Below are 18,646 nucleotides of genomic sequence, written 5' to 3'. Positions count from 1 at the left end.
CACAGACATGACTCATAACTCTGGATTCCTCGCATTCATTGAAGGGACTCTTGTCATCATTTGACATCTCAAACAATGCGACAGGGGAATACTCTGATGTGACAGGGCTTATACTCTTTCTGAAAGAGCAATCGACTGCATATTCAAATTCTGTAGTCTGTAGTTTGCAGGGTTTGATGCACATGACAAGTTAATGAGGGAAAACAAAAACTCCAACTTGAAAACTTTAATATTTTACATTATATAGTTTTTTTCCTGCCATAAACATAATGATAAACTCATTTATAAAGCCTATTTTTCTTTTTCCAGGCAGCCATTTACATCAAAGCACAATATAATCTCAATAAACCTAAAATGAATCTATTACCGTAGAGTTTTTTTTTCTCTTAAAAGTAATGGCTGCTGAAAGGAACGTTGTCACATTTTCTGAGAGGGATGGACTTAACGGCACCGTGGTAAGTGACAAGCTCTCAGAGTCCGTATAGCAAGGCAGTGTGATCTTCAGGAAACTTCCCACGTAGGAACGGCTTGCAGCGAACACTCGGCATCTGTCATGTTTCATGTTGGTCGGCCTTAACCTTCAAAACATTCATTAATTTAATGGTGCAAATAATTTTAACGATGTACTTAGAGAATAAATAGAGGAGGCCATAATTTTTGGTGCAATGGGAACGTAGAAACTGATTTACGGGAAGAGGTAATTTCACACTGTTCTGGGGAAAATTTGGGGTCTTGGCTGAAAGACTGGATGCTTAGGATGCACCAAATCATTTGGGTGACATGGTGACTCACTGGACATCAGTCTTGCCTCCTGTGTTTGGGGTTCAAATCTGCTCCGACTCATGTGAAACGATGTGAAAATATGTTACTTATGTTGTACAGATTCCACCTGGACTCTCCTGTTCAAAGAGAACTAGATAACCTGCTATATCTCTATTTCCCACTGTGTGTGTGTGTCTGTGTTTTGGGAGGGTGGGGAGGGTGGTTGTATTTAACATATTGTGGGGACAAATCCTGTAACTATTTAGCTTGTGGGGACTTTTTTGGGGACTTATGGTTAAAGTTAGGGCTGGGTATGGTTTTGGGTCATCGTAATTAAGATTACAGTTATGTCTAAAGAAATGAGTGGACAGTCCCCATTATGACAAGTAAATATGAACTGTGTGTGTGTGTGTGTGTGTACGCCCACGCACCCCCTGTGATGGACTGGCATTTTCTTCTGAGGTGTTCCCTGCTTTTGGCGCTGTTCCACTGGCATACAGGAACCGACTCGTACCGCGCAGAGAAACTAGTTACAGCGCAGTTCCTGGTAGCTCCGGTTTTCCACTGCAGAAGGGTCGGCTCGGTAAAGGAGTTGCCAGGTTTGGAAAGCGACAGTTATATAAAATCAAAGAGACATCTTTGTTTACTGTTCACACGGTGTACATCATGATTTTATGTGCTAATTTCCGCTAGTACATCTGTGAGAATTGCCATATTATGATAGCATCAAATGTTACCGGAATTAGTATTATCTTGCAACAATTTGCATTATGAATCCATTCTGTTCAGCCCTTCTATAATAATTTTAAGTAGGTGGTTGTAAATTATTGGGAATGCATAAATAATGTATAATATATAGAATATGTCCCTTTTTCCTTCACATAATCCATGCATCACTGGTTCTTTCTCTGTATTTCAACCAATCAGATGATGGTGATGCAACCAGCTCAGTTTAGGCATGCTTAAACTCTCATACTTTACAATGGAAAGTGTCAGTTTGCAGTGCCAGCGGGGTACGGCTCAGTTCCTGGTGGCAGTGGAAAAGCACTGTTAATGTCCTATGTGGGTGGGACGGCTCCCAGCCCGCTTTGACTCAGATCTAGATAAGTGACTGGAAGGTGAATTTAGTTAATCCACATAGCCCTCTGTTACTATTATAGGGTGAACACATTTATAAGCCTAACAGTCACTGCAAACAAATACCTTATTTGCATGCAATAATACTCATACTAGCTGATAAATAAGAGATTATCTGTGTCACACAGCAATTGAGCAAAAGACCATGAAGCCAGAAGGGTTTATTCTGCTGAGGCACCTGTACAGACAGACAGACAGAACTATTCTATATAAAGAACAGCCTTTGTCTGGACAGCATCAGTAATACAATTCAAACAAGTTTGCCATAAGTAGACCTGAATCCATTAGCCTACTTCACAAATGACACCCCAGATGGGCAAAGAGTGAAGCCCCGCTGCGGTTTATATATCTATAGATGAAGCATGGAGTCTCTATACTATTCTTTCAGAAGCAAGGAGTGACTGGGAATGATGTAGTGTGAGTATTTCAGATGCGGCAGTGCTCCCCTGGCGTGGGGGCTGACAGTGGGTAAGCGTCATACACGTTCTGTGTGGCAACTCTGAATAGCTTCACTGCTGACTCTGAGCCTTTTGGTGACTAACAGATGCCTTTACGCTCGGTTTCATTTCAAGTGTGAGAAGAAAATAGAAAGTAACAGGCCTGCATAGGAGGAGGGGAAATGTGGTACAGTAACAAATTATGGACAAAAACCCCAAAACCAAAGCATCCCACATCTGGTTAACAAAGTGGAAGTTACCTTTAATAGTTTTATTTATTTATTTATTTTAAATAAAAGTGACTTATTTGACAAAAACGGGCCAATCTGGAGCAATGGAGGGTTAAGGGCCCTACTCTAGGGTCCAACAACAGAATCAGTGGGGTTTGAAACAATGACTTTATAAGCACAGCATTCTAACCTGCTGAGTCACACACTGCCCCCTACTGTACAACATTAATTTAACAATTAGAGTTCCTGTTTGAAACTGAGCTTTCTTACAGACAGTGAGCTCAATGTCACCATTTGTCTATAAAATGAAAGCCTCTAAGACTGGGTTAGAGCTTTTAGTATAGTGTGTCTGTGTGGCTAGTAATGTTGTCACACATGTTTGGGGGGGGGGTGTAATTCTTTCCTTTCCACTGTTCAGCCTGTGGTTGATGGGTTTCCTCTCACAGTCCAATGATAAGCATAAATCGGTGTCTCTGCTTTCGGTCCAATACAGAGAGAGGTATTCGGCCCCTCATGACATTGTACTGGACGACAGGTTTATGAATGTTAAGTTATATATAACTTTTTTCCCCATAAAAATACCTACACACCTTCTATACTAACGGCAAATTTGTAATTTTGTATGCATCTTTTTATGTTTTTTTAAACAGCAAGATTTCCTTTTTCTTTTCAAAATTGAAATTGAATTGCGATTTCAAGGAGGCGCGCGCGCGCGCACACACACACACACACACACACGTACACACACATTCCACCTGCTCACCTGTCCCTTTCTGTCTAACGGGACTGCCCCCCACCCGTCCCTGGCCAGCACGCAGGCGTGGTGAATCGTGCCGCAGGCAGGGGGCGGCAACATGGCGGAGAGAGTGGTTTAGCCTTCAGAACAACATTAGCTTAGTGACTTCACCACTGTCATTACTGGCTGACACCTAGAACGAATTAAATTTTAAGATAAAGTGCTGTTTCTTACACCATTCTAAATACGACACTGCCTGGATACGTATGCATTTCTATGCATACATGGGCGAGAGTGTGGATTTCATTTGAAAGGAGAATTATCCTTATAATATTCGAGAATTTTCTTTTCCCCCCTTTTCCTTGATGCTTTTGTACAGCCGGTCGTGATATTAAGTAGGTGCTGTCGCTCCGTCGGATTCCGGTGGAAATGTCAAGCGAGAAGTCCATTTCTGTACCGGGTTCGGTTTCTCTGGACCGAGAACCTCCACCTAATCATGGGCAACAGGGGGCTACTGGCTCCGGTGTCCGTGAGATGATGGTGTCTGGGTCAGGCTCGATGGTTCTGCCCGCCGGGATGATCAATCCCTCGGTTCCGATCCGGAATATCAAGATGAAATTCGCCGTCCTCATCGGTCTGATCCAAGTCGGCGAGGTCAGCAACAGGGACATCGTCGAGACGGTTCTGAACCTGGTAAGAAAATCACAGAGCTGCACCAGTCCCTCTTATTTATGAATAATAATAATGAATAATCCGCGCGGGCCGTGTATATATTAAATATATACTATACGTGGTGCATTTCCCTGTACAGGCAATGGCAGGTACAACACTTCGAGTTGGCAACACTTACATGCAGAAAAGATATTCTGATCAGCTAAGCGACGTATAAATATCTATAGGCGAAATATCCAAATATTCCCATTATAACGCGCTTTATTCTGTAACGTGGATGTTTCTCTATAGCGCTAAGCAGAATTCCGTGGATGGTCTTAAATCCACAAAGAAAGCTTCATCTCTGAATGAAGACATTATCGGTATAAAAAAAGGAACGAGCATCTAAACAAACGGGCAGCATAAGTGTCCCTTCTTAATCCCAATGCTACTTGTCATGAAGTTCCGCGTCCCTGCTTTATAGATAACGACGTTTTATGAAGTCCTGTGTATTCAGCTACTTAGATCTTTTTCCACAGACTGTTCTTTGGCGTTTTATTTTTATAGGCCACCTTCAGTTCGTGTTATAGAAAGCGAACTGCAGACCTGGAGGTGTGACGATGTGACAAGTAGCATACCTTGTGACTACCTTGCACGACTTTACTAGTCATGTAAAGGTTTATGTTTTGGATACCCCAACCCGCATCTAAATTAGTCACTGACATATCGGAAGTGGTGACGCTGGAATCAGTTTTTCTGGTCGTTTTTGGGTCATACCGCCTATGGTTCCGATTAGTAGAGTAATGTGATAGTTTATTATAACTACGATCGGGAGTTGAATAGCATAGGAAAAGTCTGAATCTTGTTTTACAGAGAGATTCTATGCTTATCACTGACTGATAACATGCTAAACCTGGGCCAGATCCTGGAGTGCAAATATCTGGTGGATAAAATGTGCAGAAAAATGCATAGGATATTAGTCAGTTTTGTGGTTATCCTGACGGACGCTGTCTTCGTTTCCCTGTATCTTGCATTTTGTGTTTCACCGGCTTCACCGCACTACTGTCTGCTGGTGTCAAATCATGGATCAAATCTGACCCTTTTCTGCGCTATTTATTTTCTTGCCTTTTTAATTATAGGCTAATCGATTGAATTGTTTTCAGGTTCTCCTAAAAACCTATACATATTTAAAAATGAAGATCTTAACTGAAGGGTTACACTGTTTAGAACATGCTACAAAAGAGGCGAACTCTGCTTTTCCCAGAGATGCCTGTAAATTGAGCAACTCTTGGTGGGCTGCAGGCAGCCCAGCTGGTGTTGGGGATGTTAGTTGCGGCACTTGCGGCGTGTCCGCAGCTAAACCGCCCTCAGATACTCCTATAAGACTGCTGAACCGGCGATATCGCAAACAGTGATTAAACGCTAGTAAATTAAAATCAAACATTGCTCAGAGCCCCAAAACTGTAGTCTTAAGTGGACAAGCTGCTATGTGCACAGTTGTGAAAGGTCAATTGGTCCACACCGACCGCATTATCGATTTAGACTGAATGCCTTAGAGGGAGCACCTGTAGATTACCATGTATTATTAACATACCTTACGGGTGGCTATATACTATTATGCGATTTATTCGCAGAAACGGACACTCCAATAAAACTACAGTAAACCTATATATGCAATCGGGTATTGACCGGTTACATATGCGTTGTTGATTTGACACGCCTCTTCCTTTTGTCTTATCCATCAGATAAGACAAAAATTATCGATAAATTATCGATAGCCCCTTTAATTTGAAAGGAGCTTAGGAAATACAATCTATCCGTACAAGTATAGAAAATAGAAATTTCGCAAGCTCAGAAGATTACAAGGAGGTTACTAGCATCGATTGAATTAGCCTGCTCGTGGGCGATCTTAATTAATAAAATGACATAGATATAGCGGGTTTGCCTATCACAGACTGACTGATGGCCGCCAATAATGTAATACGGAGGTACCAGGGTGCGATGGACACCTCGGGCTAAAAGCATCGTTTATTTAGTGACTTTTTTTAAAACATGAGTTATGGTTTATGATCGCAAAGGGACAATTAGCAGATGCGCAGCAGTTTACCCGAAGAGACGGGAATCGTGCGCTTCTGCCAGAGATGCCTTATAGAAAGTAGCTTCACCTGGATATTATCAGCTGTGAACTGCGTGATCTGTTATTTCCCGATCGACGTTTGAATATTCCCCGTTTCCTGCACCGTTGCTTGACAAAACAATGTAGGCTCCTTTAATCATTCGGCTGTTTGTTGTTGCAGTGGTACAAGGGCGCAGATAGGGGCATGTCCCTACCAGTCCCTCCCAGTGTAGTGGGAGTACGGTGTGTGTTTCGAGGGCCGGCGACTTCAGGTTGATTTGGTAGCTACCAAGGTTGAAATCAAACGCCGATCCTTGCAGTGATCTCTATCAATGTACGCGAATAACATTACAAACTAAAAACTTTGCAAACTTGCTCTAGTTAGTTAGTTATTTTCTTTCAGAAACAGTAAATATATCCGAAGAATACGGCACTCCCTACTAGAGATATCAGACGAAAATACTAAGAAACTTTAATTTGGCTGAGAGAGCCTGGCCTCTTCAGGATATTAATTTTTCATCCGTGTTTGGCTTTGCAGCTAGCTGACCCCCTCCCGAATCTGGATTTTACTTCAGTAGTGCTTGATAGCATGATTTTTATAGGAAACAGTATTCATGCTCACCAGTAAAGCTCTTATTGTATATTTAAATTGACCGAACGTTAAACTGTTCTGTTATATTTATTAGGGTTTTTTTTGGTTAGAATATCTCAATATGTATTTTTTTTTTTTTCTTTGCAGTTTCTATGCTTATATTCTCCTTCTGGCACTTTATCACTGTCCCTCAACAACAGCCTGGAACAAACAATGCTGGAAAACCTTTGAGGTTAGATAATTTGCATTGGTCACATAGTATTAGGTGTATCCTGTGTAATTTAGGGTACGTGATTACATACTACTCTGAATAAAAATAATATAAAAATTGTATGAAATCATCTTTCTGAACAACATGAGATGAGTTCCTTACCTGCTCCACCAGTAGAGGGAGCTATGGAGAGGGATGCAACCTGCCCCTGTAATTAAGTCCCTGACTGTAGGTGTTCTTTGGCCAATAGCACCTTTGTGGTTCAGAGAGGAGGTGCAGTCTGTGGGGACGATGGATGAGGAAGACCTTAGGTGCAACCCTACACCGTGGTGTGTCGAAACATGGGGTTTGGTTGTTTTTCTGAAGTGGAGGATGCTTGCACAGCAGGTGTGTGTGTGAGACTGGGAACGGGACTTCGGGATCGGGACAGCGGTCTTATCTCAGCCAATCCAGCTGGAGGAGTCGCGTCTCGCATTCATGCCAATCTCTGTTGTTTATCTGCCTGTCGATTGTTGTTCTGCCTCAGTTGTGCAACACGAGAACATAAATCATTATGTCTTATGCACAATGCTCACTCTCTGTCTCGCCCGCTGCACTTCAAAGACCCCATGATTTGTTTGGGGAATGTGGGGGGGGAGAGTGCCATGGTATAGCAGTTAGTGCAATGTGGCTTTTCTCTGATCTGAAGTCATCTGGCTTGAATCTGTCGGGATTAAGTTCAGTGTCTGTATGATGATATGTATATATCTGCCCACAGACTGTTACCTCATTGGTCTGGGTCTCTTCTGACTAAGGACATTTCAAATAAACAGCCATGTAAAGCTAGACACCTTTATTCACAGCGGGGTCTGCAGTCTCGCCGGTTTGCCAGAGTTTGCCGCCGATGATGTACTTCTGTTCTTGCGGAGTTCTGTGGCCTTGGATGGTACCACACGAGCCTTCACCTGTCTCTCCGGGTAGCGAGGCGAGCGCAAGCCCTCCTCGTAGGACACCCGGCCCCACAGCGCAGCATTTTAAGTCCTCTGAGGTATGTCAGTGACCTGACTCCTTGTCACCTCGCGTGCTGTGGGGCGACAGTTTCCATGGGAACCATGCACTGGGGCAGATTTTCCAACTGGCCTCTGTAACCTTCCTGTTACCCGAGTAAACAGCCCAAAAGCAGAAGGACAAGGAAAAATAAATGAATTTGGTGATTTAAAGAATGTCTTTTTTTAAATGTCAGTCTTTCTTTCTTACTGGAGAACTGAACTAAGAACAGATTAATCTAATTCTCATCATCATCTCAGTGTGCAATGTTCAGATTAAGCATCAAGATAAAAAGAAACCCCTTTGTTCTGATGTCTTTTCATCTTTCCTGACTGCGGATTCCTTGCTGTCGTGAACACATGTGACTGGTGCTGAAATAGATTAGGCTTGTATTAGCAAAGGAATCGTGAAAATAAAACACTGAAAATGACTGATAATGAAGGAGAAAGGTCACTTTCACCGGTATCTACTAGATTAGCAAGATGGCACAAATAAAGTGCTTTTCACATGGATCATTCCCATTAATTAATTAGTTAATAGATTTTAATGATTACCATGGAGGTGGCCTGATGCAAGGCAACTGCTATTACATGGTGCAAAAACATAGATGCGTCACATTTTCTGTTTTTGTGGTACATGACAAGGCCCTTTGGCATCGAGTGTCCCCCCTCTATGTGGCCTTGTCAGGACATGGTGTCCCTGTGACCTTAGCAGGCAGCCAGGTGGTGTTATGCTCCCAGAGTGTGTCCCCGAGTCCTCTTGGTCACTCGGGTCAGGGGAAGGGTCACAAGAATGCCGTGAATGCGTGCAGAGGTTGGGGAGAAGGCGTGGCTCTCCAGCGGTCATGTGAATATAACCAAGATGGTGTGTCTTGGCGCAATACAAAAACTGAACAGATGGCAAGAAATGCTTTTTTTCCTGCGACTCTGGCGCCCTGCTTTTTTTTGCCTCGTCTTTTGCCGTTTAGCAGCAGGTGAGAAGGATGCACCTGGCTTAGGGGTGCGGGGGACAGAGTAGAGCGTGTAAGAGAGGACAGGAGAGCACACGGGGTGTCTGTTGTTTTTGGGTATGCTGAAGAGACTGCATGTTGGCAGTCGCGGGGAAGATGCATCCTGAACTCATCCGTCTGCAGATGTAAGTTGAGGTGACGCATTTACCTTGATGCTCTTAGGTTGTCTGGTTACTCTGGTAGATGTCAATCCTTCCTGGGCTAAGTACCAATCTCACATGATGACTAAGAGTGAAAACATAAGGTTGTGTGATTCGTCTTTGGGTTTGGGTGAGGAGGGCAGTCCTTTCTTGCTAACGCTGTTATTAGGTAAGTGGACCAGCTGCTTGGGTGGACTTTCATGCCACCTTGACGTCAGCCCTTCACCATGAGAGTGTCAGGGTTGAGTGACCTCACCGGGACTAACGCCAGACTGTTTATTAAAGCCCAAGGAGCCGTGGTGACGGCCAAGACCTGTACTGTGAGCAGTGTGTGTGTGTGTGTGTGTGTGTGTGTGTGTGTACTGGACACCCTTCAATATTACAGTCCCAAGGGACTCATTTATACTCATTTATTTTGTACAACACATTGCAAACCATTGCAAGAAGATAATACGAAAGCTATTCAAACAAAGACAAGTGCCGAAATACTAGAGTATGCAGGATATTCAAGAGATCAGTCAAGGGAGAACAGATGAAGATGGAGCGGGTTTGCGGACGAGGTAATCGAGACGTTCCTGGGTCTCAACATGCTTCTTGAAGGTTGAGCGGGACTCTCATATCCAGATATGGATGAGTAACTCAGCACTGACCACAATTATCATAATCATGATTGTGGATAAATTGATGGAAAAATGGCGAACAGCATGCATGAGATAAAAAAGGGTGGGGGGGGGGGTCAATAAATAAAGAGGTGACATCACTCAGTCATGCTCTAGTTCGATGGAGTGTGTATTCCCATCACTGACTAGGATTCACTTATCTCTCTGCCATGTTGGAGACTTAATTCCACTGCTCAAGTCAGCAGTTACTGCTAGTAAACTTTACATTGCCTTCACTGCATACTCTACTTTCTTTGTGACATAGAGATTATTTTCACAATATGGAGAATGTGGGGGTCGGGGGAGAGCATTGGTGACAAACTGTAATTATAAATGTGAGTTACCCCCGGAAAGCTTTTGCTGAGGGGGAGTATCATTACATGTGATGTGAAGCCATGCCTAGAAGTCCATCTCAATCATCCCTTATCTCAGCTAATTAAGGGGGCTTTTTGTTGTTAATCTTCGGAGGCACATGCAGACCTGGATAAGCATCTCCAGCACAGATAAAGCACAGTAATTAGTCTGAAATGGTCTCTCTTGCAAGATGGGATAGACCCTGTCTGCAATTGAATTGTTTTGGAGGGTCAAACTAAGGGTTTCACCTCTCTAATTACAGTGGACGCTGATGCTGTCATGATTTCGAGGAATGCCTTCTGTGCTCTTTGACATGTCAGTACATATTCATGTAAGTTCAGCTCTGTTCATTCTTTATCCATTCATACATTCGTATTTCTTATCGAGAATAAGGTCGCAGTGAGCCATTAGCTTATCCCAGGAAAAACCCCGGAGGAGTTACCAGCGTTGAATATACATACATACTTGGAGTAACGTGGAGATTCCGTTTCACCTGTGTTTGGGATGCAGAAGGAAACTGGTATCTGGAGGAAACCTGTATTACATGCAGGAACCAAACACAGAGAAGGACTCAAACTGAGGTGTGAGGCACCCACTGCACTGCCTCTCTTCAGCAGTGATGTTAGAAAATAACCTCATAGTCTCAAGATCAAAATTGCAAAGCTAACAGGGGTTACATTCTAGAAATTAAAGTACATTTTGGGTAGGAGTTCCAGTTATTTGGCCCACACTCTCTGCTACACCGACCCCCAGATTCACACTTGAACAGATTCAGCTCTCTAGATTTATTCCACACTCCGGGGTTGAGGAACGACTGGAAAATGTTCTTTTGATATTATGGATCTGACATGAAGCTCTCAGCCAGGTAACGTCAAGCACAGTGATCTTTATGTAGCGAATGTGAGACGCTATCTTCTCCAAAAACTGGTCCACCAAAGAGCAACCATTTAAATTCTCTTCTTTCCTGTTTTGCTGCATCTTTCACAATACATTTAGTGGATGCTTTATTAGGCACAGCAAGTTAGTCCCAGGTAGGACCCTCTTTTGCCTTTAGAGCAATAGATGAGTTATTCATTCAGAGAAGCCTTTATGGACACCTCTGGTGAACTGAGCTCTTATTTTTGCACTTGAGTTTTTAGTATTAATGAGTCCAGCCATTCTCCTCCAACCTCTCTAGCCACAAAAATTCTATTGATATTTCAATATTGGATTTATTTTTTATTTTTGCTCATCTCACCATTCTCAGTAAACTCTTGACACTGCAGCATGTATAAATCCCAGGCGGGCTTTTGAGATGCCGGAACCGCCACGTCTGACACCAACAATCGCGCCGCATTCCGAAGCACTTGGATCAGACGTCTTAGCCTTTCTAGCACTTAGTCAGATCGTACACGGAACTCCTCACCCTGTCTGTAAGCTGTATATATTCTGTTTCTGTCAAATAATTTTGTGGAGCAGCAGTCTTTGCATTAGCAAGCAGGCGGGCCTAATGAACTGGCCACTGAATGTATTTACATTCGTTTATTCATTAATAAATAACTGAATTACCTCTAGGGTTGGGGGTTTGAATGCTGCACCTGGATGGATATGTGTGAAGCCCCTCCTAGTTCACTGTAATAATTTATACTAGGTAAGTGGTTATGTGAGATAGATGGGGACGATATATTTCTAACAGAATACAAATGAGCTACCAGCTGCCATACACTTCATGTAGAGCAGCATCTGTTTTATCATTTACTGATTTTGTATGTGTTATTGTTCATTATAACAAGTGTAAGCAGTACTTGTGATATATTAATATTTTTATTAATGCGTTCAGTCAAAGAAAAACATAGAGCAGTTTTTCTTCCATGAGTGTGCATGGCCTGTTCGCCGATGGGACCCTTGTGACGACCGAAGACGACGTTGAGCCCTGGAAACCCTGCCCTCTGCCATGTGAATGGAGTAGGCAGCTTTCAGCATGAGCTGAATAGGAAGAGCTGCATGGCTGCCCGTTGGGGGTGGGCTCTGCCGGGGGCTCTCAGACTCACAAGCTGCTCTGATCAAGCTGTGAAAGCACTGATGAAAAATAGGCCGTGGAGACTTGGATGGATGGATGGACGGATGGATGGATGGATGTGATGATTATGGCTGCTGGTCATGTTATTTATGGTTCTCCAGCCTTACCAGTAATGATGGTTGGTGTGGCCTGTTGGAAGGGGGCATTAAACAGTCTGATAGCTGATAGCTGAAAGGCATACAAGACCTCATATCAGCCTCTGAATAACCTTCCAGCCTGACCGCATTTTCTTGTGGTGGTGGTCCACTCTGAAACCTGAGTCACCTGCAGCCACATAGTTTGTTTCTCGCACTTGAAAATGGAGCAGTTCCCTGGGCAAAGAAGAACCAGCCCCATTTTGAGATACCTTATTGTCGTGAGTTCCACATCAGCAATCTCGGCCCAATCTTGACTTACCATAGGCCGCCTTCCGAAAGTCGACCCCAAGGTCAGCTGTAGGTAAAACTTTTCTTTTGGGAATGTATGAGAAGGCTTCTTCTGAGTGTGGTGTGTCTTTTTTTGGCTTTCCTCTGTCTTGTGGACCCCCCCCCCCAGCAAACCTGTACTCTCAGTTCAAGGATGGGTAGGTGGATGGATGGATGGCTTGATTGATTGATGGATGGGTAAGGAACACATGCAAAATTGCGAAGTGAAAGAAGACAGGTGTCTTCTCACATCTCACATCCGACTGAGAAGAATCATGTCACCTTCGTTCTGGCCCAGGAGGTCAGTAACAGGTCATACCTGTTGTTTCTGAGGGGAAAAATTTGTAAACCTGCCTCCCTGCCAGCCTTCAAACTTGTTATGAGCGTGTAGATTAAGTGCTGCCGGTTCGTGGCATCATCTGGAGCGAGGCTGTTTCTGGGGCTCTGCCGGAGAGGAGGCGGCCTTGAAAGTCACAATAAACTGCTGGCATTTCGGCGCAAATTGCTGCAGAGAGACACATGGAACATTTTTGTGAGAGCGGAGAGGGAAATGTTATGTTTTTCAAGCAACGCTAGAAATATTGCAGATCTTTGAGTGCCTCTGATCGGATGAATGCACCAGGGGTTGAATTCACTGATACATCGAGGGACAAGAAGAAATAGATCGTCACAAAATTACCGGAATTATCTTGCTGGTGTTATCCCCACTTGACAGCACAACCTATCTGGTCTTTTAAGAGAAAACATCTGTAATGGGTCATGTAAACCCTTTTCTTTATCCCACCACCATCACTGAAGATGTCCCTTGTGTTGGTCACTTTCTTTCAGATGAAAGATGAAAGCATCCCCAGTGACAGGTTGCATTCCTGTCTACTTCTAAATAACGGTTTCTCTTTGAGCCTGACTGCAGTGTGGTACTGATCCTAGTGTCCTTAAGGCTGCAGATGTTCTGGTTCCTGGTTTTCCTCATGAGCTCCATATTGAATTTCAGGAAATTGAATAATCAACAAGTGTAGTACCTCAAAGCATGCCTGGAGGGCATAGGAGCTGTGAATGTGTTGACTTGAAGGTGCTCCACTAATCAGCACCTCCCCTTCATTCATTGTACAGCTCTCTTTTTTTTTTTGTTCAATAAACTCAAGCAGTGCCATTGGTTAGGTATGTTCTGTGTCTTCCATAGTTCCAATTGGACTTCTGATGATGATTCTGGTTGAAACCATATCGTAGGAGGTTTGTAGGCTGGGAGCAAGGTGCAGCCTTGGGCTGCTGCTGTTGATGGGTCTGTCTTGCTTTTTCTCTTTGAGGACTTCTGCAGGGGTTTGGGGATCACCATTACAGTTGCTCCTACAGTTGAGCCATCCTCCCACGGCTGCTCATGCAACTACTGTATGCATGGCTCACTGTGACCCTAAACGTGAGCTGGAAGGTGTCCACTCATGTTTGTCACAAGGAGCGTGATTTCAAGATCTCTTTGACTCCCATGGATCCATGATTTGTTCCCAACCACGGATGTTCAAAATTCACTTTGTGCATCTCTTCGCAGTGTTACTGGGAAGGATCAGGCGCACATATTTATGCTTGCAAAAGAGCAGAATCTCTCATTTTTTTCATGCTTTCTGCAGTCATACTTTCTCCTTTTTATTCAGACAACCCAGTGCTCTTGAATCTGTAGTTAAACGTAGTCCCCTCCATGACACCCACGTTCTGCTTATGGACGGGGTGTTTTTATCCACACTCTCTCAGGTGGGCTGTAATTTTCTCTCCTCGATCTGCAAGTGTGGCGTCCGCTCTTGCCTGCTGAGGTGAGGAAGCGTTTAGTCATTTGGACATATGAAGCGGTAAAGAGCTTCATGGAGGGAAAATACGGAAACCGCAAGGGGTACATTTAGATTAATTTTATATACACACACAAACATGTACAAAATACAAATTACGAGTAAGATTACACAAGCACACACTCTCGGATCTGTCTGAGGTTATAGCCAGAAATTAATCATATTGACACACTGGAATATACAACTTGGTCAATGCCAGTAAAAAAAAAAAACAACTCTGACTTTTACTGTGGCATAACAGTGTGATTGCTGATGACATCACTTAAACAGGCATATTGTGTTTATGTTTGGTTAGCTTCTGATTGATCAGAATAAAAGGGGGCGGTCCTAAAAGGGGACGGTCATGAATGTCCGCTGTGATCTGTTGACTTTTATGCCCTGTGTTGGTTGGATCCTCTGATTTTAAGATGTTCCTCCTTCGGACTCCACATGGAAGGCCGTGTTCAAAGGCATCTTCCGGAGGCCACTGCCCCACCTTAATCTGCATTCAGTGGGTGATCACTCCTCGATTAGTCTGGGTCAGAGCAGGGCACGACTCTGCTGCCTCATCGTTTTATACTCATGGAGTCATCAGGAAGTAGTTGGATCTCACATCCCCGCGTCACTGGGCTTCTCTGTCCTCAGGGATGCTCTCCTGGATTTGTAATGTATCCCGAAGTGTAATATAATTAATGTGGATGTCTCCTGTCTAGAACTGCTCCGTGTCTTTCCTGTAACAGGATGAAATTCTATGTTGTTCCCTCCCCGTTTCGCTACTAGGGAGTGTCGTGTGGGGCCCCATGTGTGCAGCTTTTCATAAACTCCACTGGGCTCCTACCTATTACCTGTCCTTCATTGTCCCCTCCCACATTCATCTCTCCATCCCTTCTCCCTCCCCACTGAGCTGTTTCTTCCCCCTCCCCCAGTGCCTTTCCTCCCCACAAGCATTGACATGAGGATCCAGAGGAGCTGAATCCCTGATGGACGGCTCCCGCTGACAGTGTCTGAAGAGATGAAGGGATTAAAACGTGCTAGACGTGGCACCGGTATAGAGAGGAGGTTGATGTCTACGTGTGTGGGTCTCCCTGTAAGACACCCTAAACGGTCCCCATGTGATGACAGGCAGCTTGCTGGTCCACACTGGACCAAGTCTCCTGCTGCTCTACCTAGATATAAGTCACATCTGCCTGCTCTTAGCACTTTAGCGTAACACCTCCAGGATTTGGGGTTCGAATCCTGCCCCTCTGCATGCTGTCCTTGCGTTGTGTGACTTTCTGGTGTCCTCTCACAGTCCAAAGTCATGCAGTTATGCAAAGTGAGGTCTCTGAAATTTCCCATAGTGTGTGCGTGAGCGTCTGAGCTCTGTGATTGCCATCCAGGGTGTACCATTCAGGGTGTCCCATTTCCCAGTGCGCTTCCCCGATTGTTTGTTTTTTTTTTCTCACCCAGTTCTGCTAAGGATAAGCTGTTATGGAAGGTAAGGATGAATGGATTGATGACTGGATTGAGCTTCTCACTGTGTGTATTTTGGGGCTCTGTGTTGGAGAGCCACTTCCCTGGCCTCCCTGTTTCTGACATCCTATCCCTCATTCGACCCTCCCGTGTCCCAGAAATCTGTTCCCAGATGTTCCTGAATTGTCTCTTGATGTGTGAGAGTAACATGGACTGAGAAGCAACCAGTGGTCCAAACAGATTGAAGTAACTGATCTTTTGTGAAGCGTCTCGCTTTGATTGTGCTGACTTTGTACTTGCTGTCAGTTCCAGTTATAGCTGTTCCTGTTAAGGATCCATATGGTTAATACAGACTTTCTGCATCATCCACGTACTTTGAGCAGCAGCTATAGCATGTTACTGGATGGCCTGCGCCAGTGAATCACTGCCACCTTGATAATTTCGGGCCTGAACAGGCATTTCTTTAAGATATGAATGTACTTACAGAGATCCTGCTGGTTCTCTCTGAATAATGCCAACTGCAGCCTTCAGTGTCTGAATTCAGCATCACCATTTGATTAGCTTAATTCTGATTCAGTGTCACTCAGTGGAAATTGAGGCTCTTTGTTTTTCATGTAAGCTGGCCATTTTTTTCCCCATGCCGATGTTATGGAGCGACTGGCCTTCAGAAAAAACAGGTTTTAGGTAGAATTTTAGCAGTATCCTCCCTCACTTCACCCCAGCTATCCTTGAGACCTCCTGAGCCACAGAGTACAGAGAGCTCTAGTAGACTTTAAATTCTACTGTTGTGTGCAGCCAGTAAACCAATAATCCACAGCTCCTGCTCTTGTGTTTTTTGTTAGCAGCACTCTCATACTAAAACGTCTCAAAGTCTAAGTACATTAGGATTTGGACACAGCAACGCTGCAGGTTCCTCTGCACTCAGGTAGCTCTTTGGAACTCTGATTCCCAGCATGCCTCGGGTGAGATGAGGCTTCCCCGTTGCCTGCGTGGGCGTCAGCTGGTGTGGCAGCGTGTCACAGGGGAGCTGGGTGAGTACTGCAAGAGGAGCATGCGACACTGGAAAGTGAAAAACGCACACGCAGAAACGGTTTCCGAACAGATGCCGACTTGAAGTATGTTATATGGAACTATAGACTGCAAAGTCACTCAAAACTGGCTCCTTGAGAAGAAGAAAAAAATGCATGTCTGTTCTGGGTTTTCTATTGGATCACAGGCGTCAGGCTTTGCTGCTTAACCTTGCTTTGTAGACGTGTGCCGGGCTCTGTTGGGTCTTATTGGGTTGCTGTATATTCTGTTGGAGCTGTCCACAGCCCTTCATTTCTAGCTGTTATAAATGCAGGTTTTCATGCTACCTGTGCACGGAGGGACAGGGAGAAGGGGTACTCTCCTCTGACGTACATCTAGCGTACAGCGGGGCGGTGAGGACCCATGTCTGTTTCCATGGCGATGGCTCGTGCCGCTTGGGATGGTGGGGGGTGGGCAAAGTCATACCTGCTTCTCCAGTCAGACAACGCGGCAGAAGCACACAGCCCCTGGGGTGTGTGTGATCAGGGGAGAAGCTGCAAAGCTCATATCTCAGGGCAGCTCTGAAGATGGGGACATGTAGAGCTCTGAAGGAGTGCATTCCATGTCAGTCACCACCGGGGCAGTCTGGAGCAGTTTCTGGGAGGGTCCTTTGAACCGTAAAGAACTTCCCAATTTTATGTGATTGAGTTAAAGTTGAGGGATAAGCTGGTACACTGAACATGTGTGCTGGGGCTTTAATTTTGTTCATTAAAAGTCCAGGGGGTACATTTCAGTCTTTAAGAGATTTCAGGGGGAAAACTTTTTTATCCTTAGCACTTGGACACCGATCTCTGTGCAATAAATGCCAATGGCTAGGCCTGCTTGTACCCCTCACCGGCCCCACCCCCCTGAAATCGCTGTCCATTTCCTAAGATTCCGAGCTTAAAGGAGCAGGCAGATCAATATCCAGCATCCACTGCTGCTCTGCCGAATTATCAAATCGCTGTTCTGTTAATCTTAGCTGTAAGCACTCAGTCAAAATACAAGGATGTGCTGTCCTGTCTTGGGTTAATTTATTTGCAAAAGAAAACGTGCAGTAATGTTTCTCCTAATTATATTTCCTGTATTTTGAAAAAGAGATATTTGTATGAGTTATGGTGGTGTTTCGGAAAAAGGGCCAGATTCCACGTATTTAGGGAATGATTCAGCTGTAACTGTGCCCAGCACACTTTGGGTGGGATTGGCATTTTCGCTATTAATGGAATGCAGATCTTTGATGTGTAAACCTGTAATAGGATACCAAACTCTTGCGTTAGACCTGTTCCTATTTCAGACATACATATGTAAGTGCATGAGATGTACTTGTAAAATATGAAGGATGGTGGGCAGTATTTGTTGACATATTTTTTTGAAATAGCATTTTCTTTGTAGGCCGTCTTTTGAAAATATTGCTCATTGTGACACTGTGCAGCTGGGTTCCGCTCCAGCGTGATCAGTGACTCTGGGAAGCTGTACACTCTCAGCATGTTGTGGCCCAGTCTAATCCAATAGCCGGCTTAGGGCCCTCGCCCAATCAGATCGATGCTTGGGGGATGCTGGCTCTGCACGTGGAGACACTTGGCACGCGGTTTTCTTGCAGCTGCCAGAAGGAGGCTATGGAGCAGCTGGAAGGGTACCACATGTGGTGGGGTCTCCCTCCGGAGGCTCTCCTGTGAAGATCCTCACCTTCTCTCTCCCTTTAGCATGAGCCTCAGCCCCACACATACACACACACACACACATTTGCATTCTCTAGATCCGTGGGGGATGTTTTTCATTTGTGGATGACTTGTTTTGGCTCCTTCGGTGC

At 44.5% G+C, this 18,646-nt stretch overlaps 1 protein-coding gene across 1 annotated transcript in view; it reads left to right on the top strand.

Moving 5' to 3' along the window:
- The first annotated feature begins 2,969 nt into the window (after positions 1-2,969).
- Positions 2,970-18,646, top strand: part of nbeab (neurobeachin b) — a 231,740-nt gene continuing 216,063 nt past the window's right edge. Inside the window, exon 1 of the mRNA XM_048980718.1 lies at positions 2,970-3,995. Coding sequence (XP_048836675.1) covers positions 3,732-3,995 — 264 coding nt within the window. The 5' untranslated portion in view covers positions 2,970-3,731. The remainder of the gene's footprint in view (positions 3,996-18,646) is intronic.

Source organism: Brienomyrus brachyistius, chromosome 17, assembly GCF_023856365.1.
Source record: "Brienomyrus brachyistius isolate T26 chromosome 17, BBRACH_0.4, whole genome shotgun sequence".
Classification (NCBI taxonomy): domain Eukaryota; kingdom Metazoa; phylum Chordata; class Actinopteri; order Osteoglossiformes; family Mormyridae; genus Brienomyrus; species Brienomyrus brachyistius.
This window is presented reverse-complemented; position numbering and strand designations above follow the sequence as displayed.